Raw genomic sequence first — 19,557 nt, forward strand, 5'->3', positions numbered from 1 at the left:
CCAAGTCTGCATTCCTAGTTGTTATGTCATCTGAGAAGATAATCTCCACCACTGCCATTTTCCTCAAGCATTGAATCCCTTGTTCTATGGTTTTCCACTGTGTTTGCTACATGTAGAGATCATCGGCACACAGGTATATTTGCGCTACACTGTCCAAGACCCGTGCCCAGAGGCTGTGAGGGTTAGCCCCCCTCATCATGCCTTGGTCGATGACAGGATCATGTGACAGGGATCCCAAATGCCTCGCTTCCGTGCCATCCAGAATTGTAGCCTCGCCTGCAGCATCCCAAAGACGGATTAACCATCTAATTATGGATTCATCAGATCATTGGGCGTAATCTTTCCTTAGGCCACGCAGGTCCTTCAGGGAGAAGGACTCAATATTGGCTTCTGATCTTGTGCCAGTTGCTTTGACCCCTGATTTTATGTCAGGAAACGTTGAGGGTCCTTTTCCTGCATTATCATCATCATCATCCACTGGTCGATCGGTCTTGTCTGTGCACTTCCCACTTCTAGTGCTAGTAGCAACAGCCATTGGTTGAGGCTTATTGTTTGGTTTAACTGCTGGCTTAGGCTCACTATGTGGTTTAGCTGCTGGCTTTGAGCCTGGGGTGTTGGCTGCAGCCTGAGTGACTGGGATAGCTCTTGATGTATCTCCCTGCCCCCCTTCCTCTGTCTGCTGCCCTAGAGTATCTAGCAGTGTGCCATAAGCATATGCCAGGGCTCAGCTCATTGCAATGATCCTTTTCTTTTTAGGGTCATCATGATATTTCTCTTTCAGATATTTCCCTACCTCAGCTGGGTTCTGAATTTTTCATGGGGAAAGTCCCAGACTATAGGGTCAGAGAATTCTTTCAGGATTTGGCCCATATTTTCCCATTCTGCACCCCACTCAGGATTCTCCACACGTGGGTCTACTTCTGGGTCAGGGGTCTCATCAGCTCTTCTAGACATCTCAGCCCTCATTCTAGAGAAGCTGCAGACCATATAGAGGAAGCCTACCAGATTAAATGCCAGAAAGATGGTCTCTTTAATATTCAGGGGAAACTGAACATTCTCTACAAGTGACATAACAGATTCAAAGGAGAAGAAGGAAAGGAAAGGCTGGAAAGCCTCATTCCCTGCTCCTCCTCTAACCAGCTGGGTGCAATTACTAATAAATTCCCAAAACATACTGCTAGAACTGGGATGCAGGGTAGGACGAAGAAACCATAAACCATACATATCGTAAACAGACGCCAGTATCTTTGTAAACGCCCTATAAATCATTATCACCAAGGCTAACACAATAGCTAATCTAATCCATGCCCCTTTACCGCAAAAACTACATGATAGGGACAATAATCCTAGTGACCAGAAAGGTATTGAAACCTCAAAAGGTCTAGAGACCAGAGCCACATAAAGGCCTCCCCAAGAGACATTACAAATTCAAATAACATGGCTACTGTGTGCTTTAACCTACTACACAGCAAGCACAACCAATCTGCAATCAATAAAGGGTTCTTTTCCACTTTCTCAAGCCACGCGTTGGGCACCACTAGCTGTATTTGTCTTGGTTTAGGGCAAGTTTGGGAGATAACCCCCAAAGGGGCTTCTCTACAAAAGCAGATTCAATTGCCCCTCCCCCCTCCAACCGGTTCAGGAGAAAATATCTCCTTGGAGAAAAAGTGGAAAGAAAACTGTTTATTAAACAATAGAAACCAAACAATATTAAACGATAAAACTTCTCACTGCTCCAAAGAAAACAAACTCAGAACAGTCCCCTCCCCGGGTTGCAGCTCGGCTCACTCAGTCTCTGATCAGTCTCTCTGGTGCTGGAAATGCTGCTGCCCAGGCCTGGCCAGGGGGGCCACAGGTGGAGCTCCCAGTGCTCTTCTGGGTGTTGAGTGCAGAGCAGGCTTGAACAGGCCCAAGCAAAAAGGAAAAAAACACAGTCCAGGGAGCTTCTTTGCCTCAGCTAGCTAAAACTAACTAAAAGCAAAAAAAAAAAAAAGGGAAAAAGCAGCTCTGTCCGGCTGTCTGTCCATCCGCAGACAACACAGTCCAGGAGCAGGAATGTGGAGGAGTGAGAGCAGTCTGAAAACAAACTGCGCGCTTCTTCCATCCCCTCCTCACTGTCTGGAAGAGAGTCTTAAAGGTGTAAAACTTATTATTCAGTATAAACAGAACAAGACGATTGGGGATAAAAGCATCATATAGTCAACCTAGGACACCAGCCCGGCCTAGGCTGATGTGGATTCCTCTGCACACAGCTTGGGGAAGGTCCCTCTGGCCACCTGCACAGTGCCACAGACAGGTGTCAGACACAGTTGCAGAAAACCAACAAAAAAACTAACAACACTATATGAAAACAAAAAACCTATCACCTAAGCAACAACAAAAACAAAAAAAAAACCCAACCCAAACAAAAAAAAATAAAAGCCAACAAAAATAAACAAACCAAACCAAAACAAAGATTAAAACCAAACCAAAGGGAAAAAAAAAACCAAGAAAAAGAAAAAGAGAACTTCCCCCCAGCAGAGCTCTTCCATCCTTCAGCTGTCACACCTGCACTCACACAAGACAGGGAGTTACAAAAGTTGAGGATTCATTAAGCACATTTGCAGGAAAAGCAGGTTTAGGACAGACTTTCAGCAGAACTGTTCTCAGCTGAGCCCCTTTGGCAGCTGCAGGGCCATTGCAAATGCAGACCCTCAGCCCACAGGGCAGAAAAAGGCTCTGAGTTCCCCTCCCCTGACACCAAACCCTGTTCCCAGGCTGCTTCACACACAGGATTCTTCTGGAGGGCTGCACAAAGCTGAGAGTGGGCTCTGGCTTCTCCATGTCGCGTGTCCTAAAGCTGCCTGGGAGAAGAAATTTCGGGTCAGCTCTGCTGGCACAATCCCAGCTGGTGCAGGGCACAGCGCCGGGAAGGGCTTTGTGTGCTGAGGCTTTGCTGCAGCCAAGGAAAGCTCCTGGCTCAGAGTCACCTTTGCTGCTCAGCCAGAGCCCCGAGTGCCCCAGCAGCAGCAGCAGCAGCAGCAGCAGCAGAGAATGGCAGCATTGCCAGGGGCTGGCACACGAGGGGAGATTTCCCCCTGGAGAGAGGCTCCTATTGCAGTTTTTGCATTCAGGCAGCTGCAGATGCCTCAGCTTTGGCTGCACAGCAGCTGGAAATGCAAGTCCAGGAGCTCTGTGCATGGCCAGCCCCAGCAGGTGACAGCAAGGACAGGGCCCTGGCACGGTGACATTTACAAGGAGCGCCTTCAGCAAGCGCTGGGGGCTGGGACTGTGTGCAGAAAACGCCCTGGGGTCCCTGCAGCCAAGCAAAGGGAACAAAGTTTCAGTTGTGGCCTGTCCGGAGAGCACCAAAATCGATTATTTTCCATTGCCGGGTGTTGTAGGAGCCCCAGAGGAGAGCCCCGGGGGCCAAGGAATGGAGAGCGGGGACTGTGCAGGAGCCGGAGCAGCGAGAGAGGCCGGGCTGAAGGTGCGGGGCGGGCACGGGCTGGGAGGGGGCCCAGCCCGGGGGTCCCGCAGAGCCTCCCTGCTCCAGAGCCGCAGCTGCGGCAGCGGGGCAGCTGCCGGGACCGCTGTGCCAGGGACGGGCCGCAGCTGGGGCTTCCGAGGCGCTGGGCTGGAGCAGCTTTTTGTCCCCATGCACCGGGGGCATTGCCGCGGGGTTGGGGTCCCTGGGAAGGCGCAGCAGGACAGGGTGGCAGTGGCTGGTTTGTGGATTTGGTGCTGGGATGTTTTGTTGGCGGCCCCGGGCGGGCTGTGGGAGCCGGGAGCGGCCGGGCGGGCCCGGAGCCGCCCCTCGGGCCGGGAGCCCCGGGCAGAGCTCTGTGCTCGGAGGCCGGGCCGGGCAAAGGCTGAGGGAGAGCGGGGGAAGCGCTGGCACAGAGGCCCCGGGCTCACCGTGCCCCCCTGGCCACGCAGCCGGGCTCGGGGCCGCCTCGCTCAGAGCCAGCCCCGGCTGCGGGGGTCCCCGGGGCTCCCTGGGCAGGGGGCGGCGGGGGCTGCCCGAGCTCCGTGCCCGGCGCTGGGCGCGGCTGCCGAGGCAGCGGAGGATGCAGGGTCCCCCCGTGCTGGGGCGGGCTCTGCCCGGCCCAGGGGCTGCACTGTCAGCCCAGAGCCACCTGGGGATCGCCCGGGACCGGCAGGGCTGGCAGGGAAACCGGCACTGGGGGAGCAGAAACGGGCAATGCGAGAGCTGGGGGTGCTCCAGAAGCCTGGACATGTTGGCAGCATGGACAGGGTGGACCCTTGGATACCCCAGGACTCTGAAACAGGGGCCCCGGCCAGTGCTGACCCCTGGGATGCCTGTGATGCCAAAGTGGTGAGCCCAGAGAAGGGGAACCTGTGGGATTGCCAGGAGCCCCAGCAGCCCAGAGAGGGGAACACCAATACAAACCTGACCCGCAGCAACCCAGACAGGGGGCCTCCAGGAGCCCAAAGTGGAGAGACCAGAGAGGGGAAACTAAGGGTTGGGGTTTCTTGCTGAATCTTGGTCATTTGTGTATTTTGGGGGAATAAATCTTGGTGTCTTGGAGGCTTACATGGGCACCAAATTCCTGGTGACTTCTAGAGTGTGCAGGCACAGGGGCCCAACACTGGAACTGCAATAGCTCAGGGCAAAGGTGACCAGAGTCAGAGAGAGACACCCCTCTGAGGACAATGGTCTCACCATCAGCATTTTCAGGCTCATGTGAATGCAGCAGCTTCATGGGTATCACCCAGTCCAGCTGCCATTTTTCCCTATATGTACTCCGCCTAGAATGTTCTCCCCTCTCTTGGTCCCGGTTTACTGCAATGCTCCGCCCCTGTTACCTCATTGGTTCCCCAGTTGGCTGCCCCTCCTCTGCACCACCTGTGCTCAGTTCCCATTGGCCCTTGGCCCTCAGACCCGCCCCTTTCCCCCCTTATCAAACCCTGTGTCCTCAGCCCCATTTTGTCTCTGTCCCTGGCCCCTCTACATTGCAATAAACTGCGTTTGGAGCTGTGCACACAGACCCGTCTCTGGCCTTGTCCGTCAGCAGGTTAAGCAAGCGTGCTCTGGGCTCTGGGAGTGCAGGTTGCTCATAGGGGCTCATTGTGGATGTGCCGCAACACCAGAGATGGACTTGGGCAGGAGGAACCCCTTAACCCAATGTGCTTATACATTGTATTTTTCCTCAGACCAGAATTACCCATTGCCAAACCTTGGCCGGATGGAGGAGGAGGCTGTGAAGAAGAGGAAGATGCCCCAGGACACCCAGGCAGGTGAGGAGGAAGTCAGTGCCCCTTTCCCCCTCTCTCCTGCTCCAGCCCAGCATGGCCCCTGGCTGCAGGACAACCCCTCAGCCAATGCCGTCCTGCTTGGGATGCACTGGGGAGATCTCTTTCCCCTTCCCTGTGGCACGGAGGCAAATCCTATCTTCACCTTGTCCTTCGTCCCCCAGACAAGGAGCTGAGGATGGAGACCAGGGAGGACAAATCTCCAAGGCAGAACCTCATGGAAGAGGCTGTTTTGAGCAACACCACGGGGCAGGAATCCAAGGGGGAGGAAAAGCCCCTGAGATCCCACAGGAGGAGGGCCTGCAAATCCAGCCCAGGATGCTTTGAGGGGGAAATGCCTACCCTGTGCCAGGAAGGTGGGCAGAGCTTCAGCCAGAGCTCAGAGCTGGTGGCTCATGAGCAGCTTCGTGATGGGGAGAAGCCCTACAAGTGCTTGGAGTGTGGGAAGAGCTTCAGGCAGAGCTCCCACCTGATCAGACACCAGATGAACCACACTGGGGAATGGCCCTACGAGTGTGGGGAGTGTGGGAAGGGCTTCAGCTGCAGCTCAAAACTTGTCAACCACCAACGCATCCACACTGGGGAGAGGCCCTATGAGTGTCCTGTGTGCCAGAAGAGGTTCCAAACCAGCTCCAATCTCCTCCTGCATGAGAGAATTCACATACAGGAGAGGCCCTTCCGTTGCCCCGACTGCGGGAAGGGCTTCAAGTACAACTCCCACCTCATCAGACACCAGCGCATCCACACTGGGGAGAGGCCCTACGAGTGCCCCATTTGTGGGAAGAGCTTCACCCACAGTTCTAACTTAACCAGACACCAAAGGAAGCACCAGTAAGGGAAGCCCTGCAAATGCCCCAGCTGCAGGGAGAGCTTTGTTCCTGGCTTCAACTTCATAATCAATTGAAGTACCCATGTTGGGAAGAGACCTGTGATCCATGTTCACTGTGATCCATGCTGGGAAGACATCTGTCCCTTTTCCTGCCCCTGCACCACATGATGTGGGATCGAAGAACATGAGGGTCTGGCTAGGGCCGTGTCATTATATTCACTCTCTTCTCAGGTCATTGCCAGGGTCACGGAAGGGTCTCTTTCTCTCTCCCTGAGGAGAAGGGTGTCCTTCCCAGGCAGGAGGAAATACATGGCCAGGATGGCCCAGTGAGTTGTGTTTTGGTTTTCCCTGTGGAAAGTTTTTCTTTTCCCTTCTGTTACCAGTATTGATTCTATTCCTGTTTGTTGTTTGTCTCGTAGCTGTTCCCAGTAAACTGTTCTTACCCCAGCCCAGGATCCTTTTGTGCTTTCTATGGGAGGTGGGAGGGCAACGAGCGGCAGCGCGGTTTTAGCCAGAGCAGGAAATTGGGGAATCCCATTCCTAAACCCCAGCCCGTGGAAACCGAGCATCCCAGCTGGTCCCAGCCCTGCTGGCCATGGCAACAGCCTTGGGAGCGGGTCCCTGGCTGGGGCTGTGGGAATCTCTTCCCTCTGGTGCCCAGGGACAGGACTGGAGGGAACGGCTGCAGCTGAGTCGGGGCAGGCTCAGGTTGGATCTCAGGAAAAGGTTTTTGCCCAGAGGCTGCTGGGGCAGTGCCCAGGCTCCCCAGGGAAGGCTCCCAGCTCCAGGCTCTCTGAGCTCCAGCAGCGTTTGGCCAGCGCTGCCAGGCCCAGGCTGGCATTGTTGGGGTGTCCTGTGCAGGGCCAGCAGTTGGACTCCAGGATCCCAATGGGTCCCTCCCAGCTCAGCCAATTCTGTGGATCTGGGATCCCATGACCCTGGAGATGGGGCTGCCAATGGTTGCCATGGCAACGGGCTCTGGCTGCAGGCCTGAGCTGGTGTCCATGGCAACCACCCCAGGCATGGGGTCTGCATGGAGCTGCCAAGGGACTGAGCATGGCAACAGGGGGCTGGGGATGGTTGCCATGGAAACTGACCATAGCAACAGGGGGCTGGGGATGGTTGCCATGGAAACTGACCTTAGCAACAGGGGCTGGGGATGGTTGCCATGGAAACTGACCTTAGCAACAGGGGGCTGGTGATGGTTGCCGTGGATACTGACCACAGAAATGGGTCCTGGTGATGGTTGCCTGCTAAGGATCAGATTTGTCACAGACACTCAGAGGGGTTCCATGGGGGCTTTCCAAGAGTCTCCATGCTGTTCAAGAGCTGGAATGTCACAGGCAGAGACAGGGGCTCCATGGACACCTCCCAGGGGTTTCTGGGGATGGTAAAGAGCCCTGTGCTCAGAGACAGTCACAGCCATTCCATAGTGACATCCCAGGAGTCCCCAGGCTGCCAATGAACCAGGATGCCCCAGACACTCACAGGGGTTCCTGTCATGGGCACAGTGGGAGCTTCAGACAAAGCTTATTGGAGAAGCTCCCGTTAGGACACGACATGCAGAGAGGACCCCCAATAGCCCTCACAGATCCCCAAATATCACCATTGAGTCAGAGATGACACAGATTCAGACCAGAAAGCTAAAGGCTAAAAGCCACTTCTTTTTTCAATTATCTTCTTTTATACCTTGGTTTGCTACAGGTGGATCTCATTGATCATTTATTCAACACATTTAACATGATTGGCTAATTAAGACAACACCCTTCAGCAAACAACTTTATGAAAAAAAACCATCTTATTACAAATACCACCTGTGGATAATTTACAATTCTTTTTCTTCAGCTCTCGAAAAGTTCCCAGAACAATTCATGGGAAAGCTTATTATTTTTCTCTGTCTCTGACCAGATTGTCATATCGACACCCAAGTACCCCCAAGGACCTCCAGGATTTCTAAGCTCCTTTTGTGAGAGGAGCCTTGGAGCAGCTGCTTCCAGTCCAGTCCTCAGACTTTTCAAGTGTTCATGTGTAAAGAATTATCAAGGTAGAGTTAAACCTTTACAGAATTTGTCCCACAGGATTAAGGATGGCAAACCAGTGATATTTATATAAATATCTATTATAGCAATCATGAGACAAAATTATCTTAATAAGAAATAATTACACCAAGATATAAGAGTGGTAACATATTATATTGTATAGAGCACTTGGATGTGATTTCAAAGCAACTTTATTAAAACAAAACCAGTTATTTAAGCAGAGATTGATGTCACTCCGCCAGACCAATGACCGTGGGCAAATCCCTTTGGTTCAGCCTGGAGCAGTGACCTCGAGGGTTGTCCCCGCTCCAGGGAGGAATCTCCACAACCCCCAAGAAGGGAAATGTGAGGAGATACTGCCATTACAATTTGGAATGGGGCTTTTCTAGTCTGAAGTGCTGCCCTGTCAGTCAGATGTGCCCAGGCTGGGCCAGCTCAGCAGCTCTGCAGAAGCTCTCAGTGCAGTCCCTTGGTTGTTCCTTTCTCTAGGGATTTTTCCAGCTCTGCCACAGCTACAGCTCCCTCTGAGGATGTGGAACATTGGGATGGAGGAATCAGGCTGCTTTCAGCATTATTCACCCCAAAAGCAGCATGATCCCCCCCTTCCTTAATTTCCCACTGGGGCTTTGCAAACAGGGCCTTGCTGGAGTTGTTGGAGCCCATGGCAGGCAGAGCCTCCTGCTCCAGCAGGAACTGCCTTTCCTGTGCCATCAGCAGGGCAGGTCCCGCTGCAGGAAAAGCCCCAGGCCAGCCCCAGCACAGGGAAGGGCTCGGGCACAAGGGCAGAGTGCCGTGCTGGGAGCTGGGCCAGGCAGAGCCTGAGGCACCAAAGGCACCTTGGCAGCAGCAGCTGCTTGCAGGGCATGGCCAGAAGCCTCCCTTGGCAGCCCGGCCTGGTGGCCAGCACTGCAGAGCTGCTGCCTCAGGGCTCATTTCTGCCTGGGCTCTGAAAAGCCACTTCTGCTCCAGGAGCCTTCCTGGGAAGCCATTGGCCCCAGCACCTTGGGGACAATATATTCATGACAAAACTCTTCATGCCAGCAGAGACAAGGCAGGGGCACAGGAAAGAGGAGAGCCAGGCCCAGGGGACAGGGCTGCCATGGTGATGGCTGTGAGGTCACTGCCCCTGCAGCAGCCTGGCTGCCCTCAGCAGACATTCTGGCCAGAAGCGTTGTGAGGGCACCCAGCACATCAGAGAACCCACACAACAGGAATTCTGTGCTTGGGGATGAGAGGGTTTCATTGGGTCAGGTTGCACAAAGCTCCTGCTCTTGGAGAATTCCTGGGATGAGGAATCCACTTCTCTGGAAAAATAATTGCAGTTTTGTGCCACTCTCATAATTGGAAAATATTTCCTCCTTCTAACAAATGAAATCCACCCTCATTCAGTTCAGAGATACTGACCCTTGTTCTGTCACTGCAAGATTTGGGAAAAAATAATTTCAACCACTATTCTTCCATTTTCACAGACTTTGGAGAGGACCCAGAAATCTCCCAAGATGGGGTTTGGAGGCCTCATCACATAAGCAGGAGGTAGAAGGTGGTGGCTCTGGGCTCAGTGGTGTGGAGACTGAGGACAGAACAGGAGTTGCCTGGGAGGGATTGAAGGGTGGTGTCAGAGAGGCTGGAGCTTTTCTTCATAGAGGATATAATCATGAGAAGGCAATAATGGCACCAAGGGCAGCTGGGGAGGCCCAGACTGGACAGCGGGAGAAAGGAGTTTCCCTGCCAGGGCAGGGCTGTGGTGCAACACGTCCCCCAGAAGGAGCCTGGAGCAGCCCAAGAATTTGTGTGGGCAGGCAGAGGCAGGCAGGAGGCAGAGCTGTCAGCAAAGGAAGGGGCCAGCCAGGTGGGGCAGCCAGGGGATGACGACAGCCTGCAGGGACAGAGGCGCAGGATTGCTCAGGATCAGAGACACATTTGTCTTGCTTGTCCCCAGCTGTCTTCAGTGCCTCCAGTGTTCTTCTCTGGCTTCAACCTGGGGACACTTTCTCAGACCTGTCCTTCAATGGGACCATTAACCCTTCAAGAAATCTTCTGTGTTTCAATCTCACTTTGAGTTGTTAAGAGGTTTTTGAGCACACACTGAGGTACTGAGTCTGATGCAAAGAGCAGCAAAGCCCCAGAGGGTGATTAAAGTCCTGCTGCTGTGTCTGTGTTGCTGAGCTGGGCCGGGCTCCTGGCCCAGAGGCAGCTCCTGGCAAGGGCAGCACTGCAGAGAGACAGCTCTGGCCAGGAGCAGCTCCTGGGCACAGCCCAGCAGGGCTGGGGCACTGCCAGGGCAGCTCAGGGACACCAGCAGGGCACAGGCAGAGCTGACAGGGGCTCAGCACTGGCAGGGGCTGGGGGATGTCCCAGAGGGGGCTGTGTCACAGCAGCACCTCTGTGGCTGTGTCCTAGAGGCACAGAGCAGCTGTGATGTCAGCAAGGGGCTGTGTGACAGCACAGAGTGGGCTGTGTGAGGTCACAGATTGGGCTGTGACATCACAGTTTGTTGTTTGAGGTCAGCAAGCAGCTACACCATCATAGAGGGGAATGTCTTACATCACAGAGCAGGCTGTGACATCATGGCATGGCTGTATGACATAGAGCAGGCTGTGATGTGAAAGTGTGTGCTGTTATATTACGTTGGCAGTATGACATCACAGAGAGGGATTTGTGACATCACTGAGGAAGTTATGACATCCCTGTGTGACTGAGTAACATCACAGGACCAGCTGTGACATCACAGAAAAGTCTGTGATATCACATGGTGAGTTTGTGACATCACTGAATCTTCTGTGACATCACAGTGCAGCTCTATGATATCACAGAATGGTATTCCAGCACTGGCCCATGATATTATTAAGGGGCTTTGTGACATCACAGAGCAGGCTGTGACATCACAGAGCAGTTGTGTGTGTCATCACAGAGTTGCCTGTGACATCGCACATTAGGCTCTGTTATATCATAGGCTGGACATCATAGAATGGACTCTGCCATCACAGGGTATGTGTGTGACATCACAGACCTCCCTGTGAAATCATAGAATGGCTGTGTGACATCCCAGGGTAGGTTGTGTGGTATCACAGCATTATCTGTGACATCACAATATGGGCTGTGACATCACAAGGGGCTGTGTCATCACAGGATGGCTGTGTGACATCACAGGATGCTGTGTGACATCACAGGAGCTGTGTGACCTCACAGGGGCTGTGTGAGGTCACTGGGGAGGTCACTCTGCCCCAGCCCCCCTCACAGTTCCCCCAGAGCAGTCCAACACTGCTCGTGCACAGCGGGGTCCCCTGTCCCCCCTGTCCCCCCGCCCCCGGCGCTGCAGCCTCCCCCAGAGGATGTTCCACGAGATCGACCCCAGAGCCTGACACGGGGACGGGGGGCCGGGGCCTTGGAGGGTGGAACAGGGGGACAGGGGCCCCCCGGCAGTGTCCCCGTGTCCCCCAGGGCCAGAGCCTGGGCCAGGGCTCCTTCACCCTGCTACAAATGAGGGCTTTAGAGCACTGAAAAAATCCCTGCAAGGGATCAGCAAAAACCAGATTTAATATTAAGCAATGGCACCACAAAGTTCTTTGGCAAGAGTCACTCTGCTCCTAACTGGACACTTCAGGCACAGCAATGAAACAAAGCAACAACAAAACCAAACAAAATCCAGGCAATCAAAGCAGAAATGAATTGAGAACTGTCCTTGTGTGTGTGTGTGTGTGTGTGTGACACAAGGACAGTGAGGGCAAGGATAAAAGGCATACGGCCTTAAAGCTTAACAGAGCTTAAACTTAACAGGACTGAACTTATACCTTAACCTTAACTGATACCTTAAACATCAGAGTTTAATAAAAGAACAGCACTTAACAGTATTTAACCTAATTTATAACCTATGATTTAGCATTTAACCAAGGAATAACACTTCACAATATTTAATTTAGCTAATAACTTAAATTACACTTAACAACTTAGTAAAAGAACAACTCTTAGCCGCGTTTAACTTAGCTTAGACCTCGTGACGTAACCTTACTTACTGAAAACTGGATATCTGACTGGGTCAGCTATCCAAGGCACTCCAACCCCTCCGAGAGCAGCATTTCTGCCACATTTCCCCAGCACAGGCACTCCTGTGTGCACACAGACACAAAGAGTCAGTGCAAGGCACCTGTGAGAAATTCCCCTGAGGGCAGGAAATACTCCCTGTGGATGCTTTGGCATCTCCCCAGTGGGTGAAGGGTTGAGCCTGGAGGAGTGGGGGGATCAGCCCAGGCTCTGTCCTTGTTCAGGATCCCCGAGTGCAGCAAACGGGAGAGTTCCCGGCTGGGAGAGGCCCCACTCAGAGGGAGTCGCTGGCCCAGGAGAGCTCCAAGGGGCTCCTTTTGCAGCGCTGTTTGTAGGGCCCCAAGAGAGGGACTGCAGTCACAGCAATGGTTCCTCCTGGCCGCACTTGGCATCAACAGCTTTCTTTGGCAGTGTGAGAACAGGCATGTTGTGGCACTGAGGGAACAAAACCGGTTCCCAGGGCTGTTCCTACAGCAACCAGGAGCTGGTTGGGCAGCAGCAGAGCCTGGAGCAGACAGTGTTTGTGCTGAGCTGCAGAGGAGCTGAGCCCAGGGGCTGTTGGCCAAGGCCGAGGCCCAAGGAGCATTTCTCAGCTGGCAGGGCGGCCTGAGAAGGGGAGGGGGGAATGCAGGAGCACAGGGCTCATGGAATGCATGGACCATTGTGACACCGTGAGGCCTTGTGAGACCAAGGGACCATTGTGACACTGTGGGGCCCTGTGAGACCAAGGGACCATTGTTACACCGTGGGGCTTCATGGAATCATGGAGAGCACTGTGATATTTCGCTCGCCTCATGGAACAGGGGGACCATACTAAAGCTGTATGGTTCCATGGAAGGTAGGGACCATTGTGACACTGTGAGGACCCATCTACAGAGGGTCCATTGTGACACCACAGGGCCTCATAAAACTGTGGAGACCATTATGATGCATTGGGGGGTGATGGAACCAAAAGACCATTGTGACACAGTTGATGAGTTCTCCTTAGAAGTTCTGGTTGTAGATGCGAGGAGAAATTAGGTTAGAAATGGTAGGTAACAGCCTGTCCCTCATGATTCTGTCTTGCCACAGATGACAAAAGCAACAGCCGTCTCTTCCCTGGCTCCCTCTGCTCCTGGACAAGAAGCCAAAAAGGAGCAAAGTGAGCAGGACAACCACATGCGTCCAGCTGTGCTCACAGCACAGCCCCATCATTCCAAGAGACTAAGTGCCAGTTGTGGGTGCTGCTGTCTTTAGTGCAAGGCAGAGGTGCAAGTTTCTGAGGAGCCAGCACTTTGTGTTGCTGGCCGAGGATGCTGAGTGCTGGAGTCCTGCAGGATGTAGCCATTTCCTGCGGGCAGTGACGGCTCAAAATTGGCCTTTAACCTGTCATGCTGAGGCACCGAAGAGCTGGGGGCTCTGGATGACCCTTTGGCTGCCTGACTCAGTGACGCTCTATCTCTGGGCTTCTGCAGTGCTTTGGCCAAGGGCACACATGGCAGTGCTGGAGATCCCAGGGCTATGTTGGTTTTTCCATCGTGGAAAGGTGTGGTTGGCTTGTGGAAGTGTTCTGCAGTATTCCTGAGGGAGTTCTTCACTCGTACAGACTCTTTTGGCCCAGCTGTCTTTTGGCTTTTGATAAGCTGCAAGGAGATGACTGCGCTGTCCCTGAAGCTGTGGGGGGCCATTTCTGTCCCGTGTGGCCAAGGAAAGGAACCGCGCAGTTGCGAAGCCTTCTTGTCAGGCAAAAGGCAGAAGCAGCAAGTTTCTGTGGATCTGTTTTGCGGTGAAGTCTGCAGCTTTGGAAAGTGCCTTGGAGCCTGGAGTGGGGGTGAAGCTGCAAGTCCTTGAGTGCGGTCTTGTGTTGCTCTGCACAGGAGGGACGTGTTGAAATGGAGGATACAGTATTTGAAGTCAGATGGGCAACTTTGTGGCTGGCCAGCTGTGTGGGCCAAAAGGAGCCAGGGGTGCTGCCCGTCCAGAGCAGCTGAACGTGAGGCAGCCTGTGGCCAGGTGGCCAAGAAGGCCAAGGGCATGGTGGGCTGTGTGAGCAGCAGAGGGGCAGCAGGAGCAGGGCAGTGAGCGTCGGCCTGTGCTGGGCAGCGCTGCGGCCACAGCTGCAGTGACTGCTGTGTGCAGCTGTGGGCCCTGTGAAGCAGAACGTCACTGAGGGGCTGGAGCGGGTGCAGAGAAGGACACAGGAGCTGGGCAAGGGTGTGGAGCAGCAGCCCAGTGACGAGGTGCTGAGGAAGCTTTAGCCTGGACAACGGGAGGCTCGTGAGGGGACCTTCAGCTTCTACTCTCTCCACTGAACTATTTTAGCCACTTTTTGTAGTTACTTTTTCCCCCCTTTTTTTTAACTGCTGTTTTGTCTTTGCTTGGAGAATGAGGTTTCTTCATTTTCTTTTTTTCCCATCCATGCTGCTTTTCCTCATTATTTTCTGCCCTTTTACAGGACTGGTACTGGTTCTGCTAGAATTTTAATTTCTAAGGTGTCACTGCTGTAGGATGAAAGAGTTTTGCATGACAAGACATCATTCAGTGCTAGCACCTTGGTACAGATGAAACTGTGTATTTCTTGGCCAGCCAGTATGGCATTTGAGATCACTTTCAGGTTATCAACGCCTGTGGCTTTTTGCAGCCCAGGGAATCAATTTGTTTTGTGTTCGGGAATTGAGCAGGATATCATTGGCCTTTTATTCCAACTGTTCCTCAGAGATCAGAGGGGCTGGGAGGGGCTGGGCAGCATTTCTGATTACAGCCACTTCAGCAGTGTCAGTGTGGTTGAGTCCAAGAGAAGAACTTGCTCAAGCACAGATGCAGAAAGAGTGCAGTTCTCAGTGCAATGCTCTGGGTCAATCGTTTTCCATAAGTACCTACAAGCTCCAGATTCCCCAAGAGTGTGGTTTATTGCAGCAACAGGACAGCAATCTCAGGATTGCTGCTGAGTGGGGGCACTGCCTACCAAGTTTTGATGTGAGAGAGGACAGTAAAGACAGATTATAGTAGTGAGATCTACCTGTCTGTCTGTCTGTCTATCTATCTATCTATCTATCTATGTAACTTTTACATAATTCAATTTTGCCATCTCTGGCCCAAGGATGTTGGAGGTGCAAACCTCACCTAAAGCATCCTTTTCAGGAGAGGATTAGAGACATGTTCCGTGTACCAGTTCTGAGCAGGCAGAGATGTTTCCCCCTCCAGATATGGGTTTTTTCCCCTCAAAGCTGTTTTCCTCCTCTGGCCTCTTCTGCCCTGAAGTCCCCACTTAATTCTTTAAATTTCTGCTTGTCCTAGAGAGGTGGAACAATTCCATGGTTCAGTGGTGTTTGGTGACTCTGGTCATACATGTATTACAGGACACACGGTTTCCTTCACTGGCATCCCCAAGGGTGTGTAAGTGCATTCGTTAATGGGGCCTTATGAGAGTCTCTGTTACTGCTGGTCAGAATTCTCAGTTGACAAAAGAGGGAGAAAAAACACCTTGGTCCTCTTCCATATACTGAGGCGGCTGTAGAGGCTCTGTGACATACATCAAAGTATCTTTGCACGCATCCCTATCTCCTGAATGACGAGGATTTCTAACAAGAGTGTAGACGTCAGGAAGGCAGGAATGCTGGTGCAGGCCTGAGGAGAACGTGAACTGCAGAAGTGTCTCTCCCAAGGGCTGAGCTCAGCCAGGAAGCCACCTGCAGAGCCAGGATGGAGCTGTGGGACAGGGCTGGGTGTCAGTCACTACTGAAAGACAAAGAGGACATGGCAGGAGCAGAGGGAGGCCCTCACCAGAGCCTTGAGGAATGCCACACCTTCCCTGACAGGCTGTTGGAGCTTCAGTGCCAGATGGCCCCTGATTGTAGTGCCAGGGTCACTTTGGAATCTGTGCCTCCCCACGGGCAGAGAATGACCCAGGAGAGCAGCAGCACAGAGCTTTGGGAATGTGTGAGCCCATCAGCCTTTGAGTCTTGGCTCACAAATATCACACAGGAAGTCGAAACCCATCGTCTCTTGCTTTCTGTGCAGGTCTTTCTAGAGAAAGAGCAGGAGCAGACTGCTTATCAAAGATGCCATGCCAGGCTCAGGGAGAGCTGTTCCCAGCCCGAGAGCAGGAAGAGCAGCTCAGGCAGCAGGTGGAAGAGCCACAGGAAATGACCAGGTAAGCCTGACTCGCGAGGTGACAGAGGGAAGGGCAGGAAGAGGGGCATAAAACAGAGCTCTAGGGCCTGAGGAGGCCAGGAGTCCCACAGGCACTGAAAGCACAGAGCCTTGGAATCTGCAGAGATCAGCACTGGGACAGGAGGTTTGCAGTGGAAGCAGAGGTGGGTAGGGAAGCAGAAAGTTCGTGGCTGAATAGATGTGATTTTGAGGCTGCAAGAGGAAAAAGCTGAGCCTGATGGCAGCTCCCAGTCACTTGCTGTGCATTTGTGTGTACAGGACATCAAGGCAGAGCCACAAGCAGAGCTGCCCGAAGCTCAGAGTGCCATCATGGCAGTGAAGAGAAAGAACAAGGAAGACATGAGAAGAATTCAAGAGGAGATGAATCTCCATCAGCACAGGGGCGACCAACAAAACCAGGTGAGAGAAAGAATGGCAGCCACTCCGCTCATGAAACTTCCTCTCCATTGCTGTTTACAGACCATCAAGGAAGATGTGCAGGCAGAGCTGCAGGAATCTGAGGCTAGGAAAAAGGCAAGGAAGAAGAGGCTGGAAGAAGAAATGAAAATCATCAGAGAGAAAGTTAATCGCCTCCCTCAGGCTCTACAAAAGCAAGTGAGTGATGGAGGGACAGCCACTGCAGTCACCAAACTGCTGTTTTCTGCCCTTCTTGCTTTTCCTCTGCAGAGCAGCAGGGAGTGGGGCCGTGCCTCTGAGTGCCATCCTGCTCTAGTATATATCACAGTCACTCTGAAGGACATTTCCTGCTGTGCTGGATCTCAAGTGCTGCCCTGGACAGTGGGACTTGTTCTTTGGCTTTTGGCCAGCAATCATCCAAATTGATTCCTGCTGGCCTGTTCCTGCTCTCTCTGTTTCTTTACAGGGGAACATGGTGACCCAGAGGAGGACTGAAACAAGCTGTCTGTATCCCTTGTAAATCTGTTCTTTCCCTTTGCTCACAGTCAATGACTCTTGGCTGATAGGGACAAGCTGTAGTCTCTGATTGCTTTGTTCTCTGACTTGAGGTGCAAGTGTCAACATCTCACCTGGCAGACCGCAAAGACTTCCAGAAAACAACTGGCAATGAAGGGCCCCAAGGTTGGCGTGAGGCACAGGAACTGTCCCCACCAGAAGTGCTACAGGTTCAGCACACCTCCATGGGCTCTGGCACTAAACCTGCTGCTGCAGCAGCGTTACCTGGGGGAATCTATTCTGTTGAACCTGGGAATTCGAGCTGGGGCAGTTTGTTCATTTCCAGGTCTGACAGCAGCACGGCTGCTCCGAAACTGGAGATTGAGAAGTATCTGGAGATACTGGGTACGTCTGGCGTATTTCTTGTCTGAGGGACCGTGTACTCTGTGCAGGTGTCAGCAGAGCTGTACCAAATGCTCCTCCTGAGTCTGGTGTCCCACTGGGGACATTCAGGACTCCCCAGAGGAAGTGCTGTGCTCTGAGGCAGCGAGGGAGTGCTCTGGGTGTTCCTGCTGCTTCTGAGGGCAGCTTGGACTGGCTTGGCTTTGCCTGAGCTTCCCTCTCTGCTAAAGGCTGAAGCACGGATTTTTCTTGAACCAGATGAAGGCTGCGAGCTAGCAAATCATCTGGACAAGTCTTGTGTGCTAGTGGCCAAACTGAACACAATTTTTAGCTTCCTAAATTCTCCTTAGATTCCTGACTCCCAAATAGTCATCAGAGCAAACAAACCTCACAGAAGTTGACTGGTTATGGAGTTTTGTCTTTTTGGCTGGGGATTTATTTTTGTCATTTTTGTTGGGGGGGAAGGGTTGTTGTTTTGTTTTGCTTATTTTTGTGGGGTTTGTTTGTTTGTTTTCTTTTGGTTTGTTTTTGCTATTGTGGTTGTTACTATTGTTACCCAGCTGACCACAAAGGGCTCAGAGCCCCAGACAGTGGGGCTGCCTTTTGTATCTCCTGGAAGCTGGGATCTCTGCTTAAAAGTGAGCATCTTGCATTTTGTTTCCCTCAGGGAGAATGGTGACCATGGAAAACCCTGTGATTAAATACACAGAAAGGGGACGTATTGGCAGCGGGTGAGTCCAAACGCAGTTACTTCTGCACAACCATGGGCCAGGAGGTTTTCTGGTGGAAATGTCTATCCAGTGTGAAGTCAGGCCAGCTGGAAACATCTTCACACCCTGGGGATAGATTGTCCCATCTCTCAGTGCTGCTCAGAATTTGTGAGTGTGCTCAGAGTGCTTTGTCAGAGACATCTTCATGCTGCCGAGGTCTTGCCTGCATCAAGGAGCAGGACCTGGAAGACCTCCTTGTCTCTCAAATGTGGGACAGCTCTGTGTTAATTTCTTTAGCATTTCTGTATGTCTCAAAATCATGCTGACACACTAATGAAAAAAGAAGAATCTTGCTTGCCTGAAAGGGCAACCCCCTTATCAAAGCTGTCAGATAACAGTTCTCAGGAACATTTCTTTCCCATGGTTTGCTGAAGGAAATAATCTGTGGTTAGGATAGGTACCACACAGTTTAGAAACTGACACCCAAGATGAAAGAACAAACTCCCTTTAGGAGCTGAGGCAGTAAACCCCAATGCTTCAGGAACAGGTGTCGTGCCCAGGCACTTGAGAGGAAAATGCATCATCTGCCTTCTGGCAGAGCCCTCCTGCATCCTGCAGGTTTTGGGCATTTACAGGAGACATCTCCTGTGTGGGCTGGCTTTCACTCCAAGAGCTTCTTATTTCACTGCTTCTGTTTTGTTTCTAGGTCTTTTGGAGATGTGGTTAGAGCACTCAAGAATGCCACAGGAGGAGAGAGAAATGTCAACAGCCCTGTGTTTTTTGTCTATAATTTCATTATTTTCATGAAAACATGCATTCCCATCTCCACATTTTTTGTGTTTCTAATTATTCATATACCAAAATACTTCTTTTTTAATTCTTTATCTATTGCAGTTGGTAATTTTTATGTCCTCGTTCTTTAAAAAAATCCACAAGCCATTTTAGCCTCTGGCTCTCAAAGGTCGTTTCCTACCTGTCTGTTTTAAATCAGGGCTACAATTCTTTAATGGAATTGAGACAGATCCAGGAAATGCACACCAGGCACACTAGTGATTCCTCTTGTGGAATATCATGGCCCTGTCATAAGCCTCTTTTCTTTTCTTACCCACGCCCCCCCCTCCTCCCCCCCCCCCATCAGCTCAACATTTAGTTGCCAACTTAAACAAGATGAGCAAAATAACAACGCTGCTGTGGGCCTTTGGGATCACCCTTGCTGATCTTTCTGCTTTTTCTGTTG

General features: G+C 52.2%; 1 protein-coding gene and 1 long non-coding RNA gene across 5 annotated transcripts; both read left to right on the forward strand.

Moving 5' to 3' along the window:
• Positions 1-4,306: 4,306 nt before the first annotated feature.
• On the forward strand, positions 4,307-6,520 carry LOC135291904 (zinc finger protein 3-like). 2 transcript variants are annotated; one of them, XM_064406145.1, is made up of 3 exons: positions 4,307-5,018; positions 5,158-5,241; positions 5,421-6,520. In XM_064406145.1, the coding sequence occupies exons 2-3, from the start codon at positions 5,190-5,192 to the stop codon at positions 6,089-6,091; spliced, it is 723 nt and encodes a 240-aa protein (XP_064262215.1). In that variant the 5' UTR covers positions 4,307-5,018; positions 5,158-5,189; the 3' UTR covers positions 6,092-6,520. The 2 variants fall into 2 exon arrangements, with proteins under 2 accessions (XP_064262215.1, XP_064262214.1); XM_064406144.1 differs by lacking the exon at positions 4,307-5,018 and having other exon boundaries at positions 5,026-5,241.
• Positions 6,521-7,937: 1,417 nt separating this feature from the next.
• LOC135291906 (uncharacterized) lies at positions 7,938-19,138 on the forward strand. Of its 3 annotated transcripts, none has more exons than XR_010354557.1 (6): positions 7,938-8,129; positions 16,165-16,297; positions 16,576-17,438; positions 17,555-17,613; positions 18,278-18,341; positions 19,027-19,138. It is a non-coding gene; the product is annotated as an uncharacterized LOC135291906 (long non-coding RNA). The 3 variants fall into 3 exon arrangements; XR_010354555.1 differs by lacking the exon at positions 7,938-8,129 and adding an exon at positions 12,862-13,003; XR_010354556.1 differs by lacking the exon at positions 7,938-8,129 and adding an exon at positions 13,110-13,195.
• The last annotated feature ends 419 nt before the right edge of the window (positions 19,139-19,557 follow it).

This window comes from Passer domesticus, unplaced genomic scaffold (assembly GCF_036417665.1).
Source record: "Passer domesticus isolate bPasDom1 unplaced genomic scaffold, bPasDom1.hap1 HAP1_SCAFFOLD_142, whole genome shotgun sequence".
NCBI lineage: Eukaryota > Metazoa > Chordata > Aves > Passeriformes > Passeridae > Passer > Passer domesticus.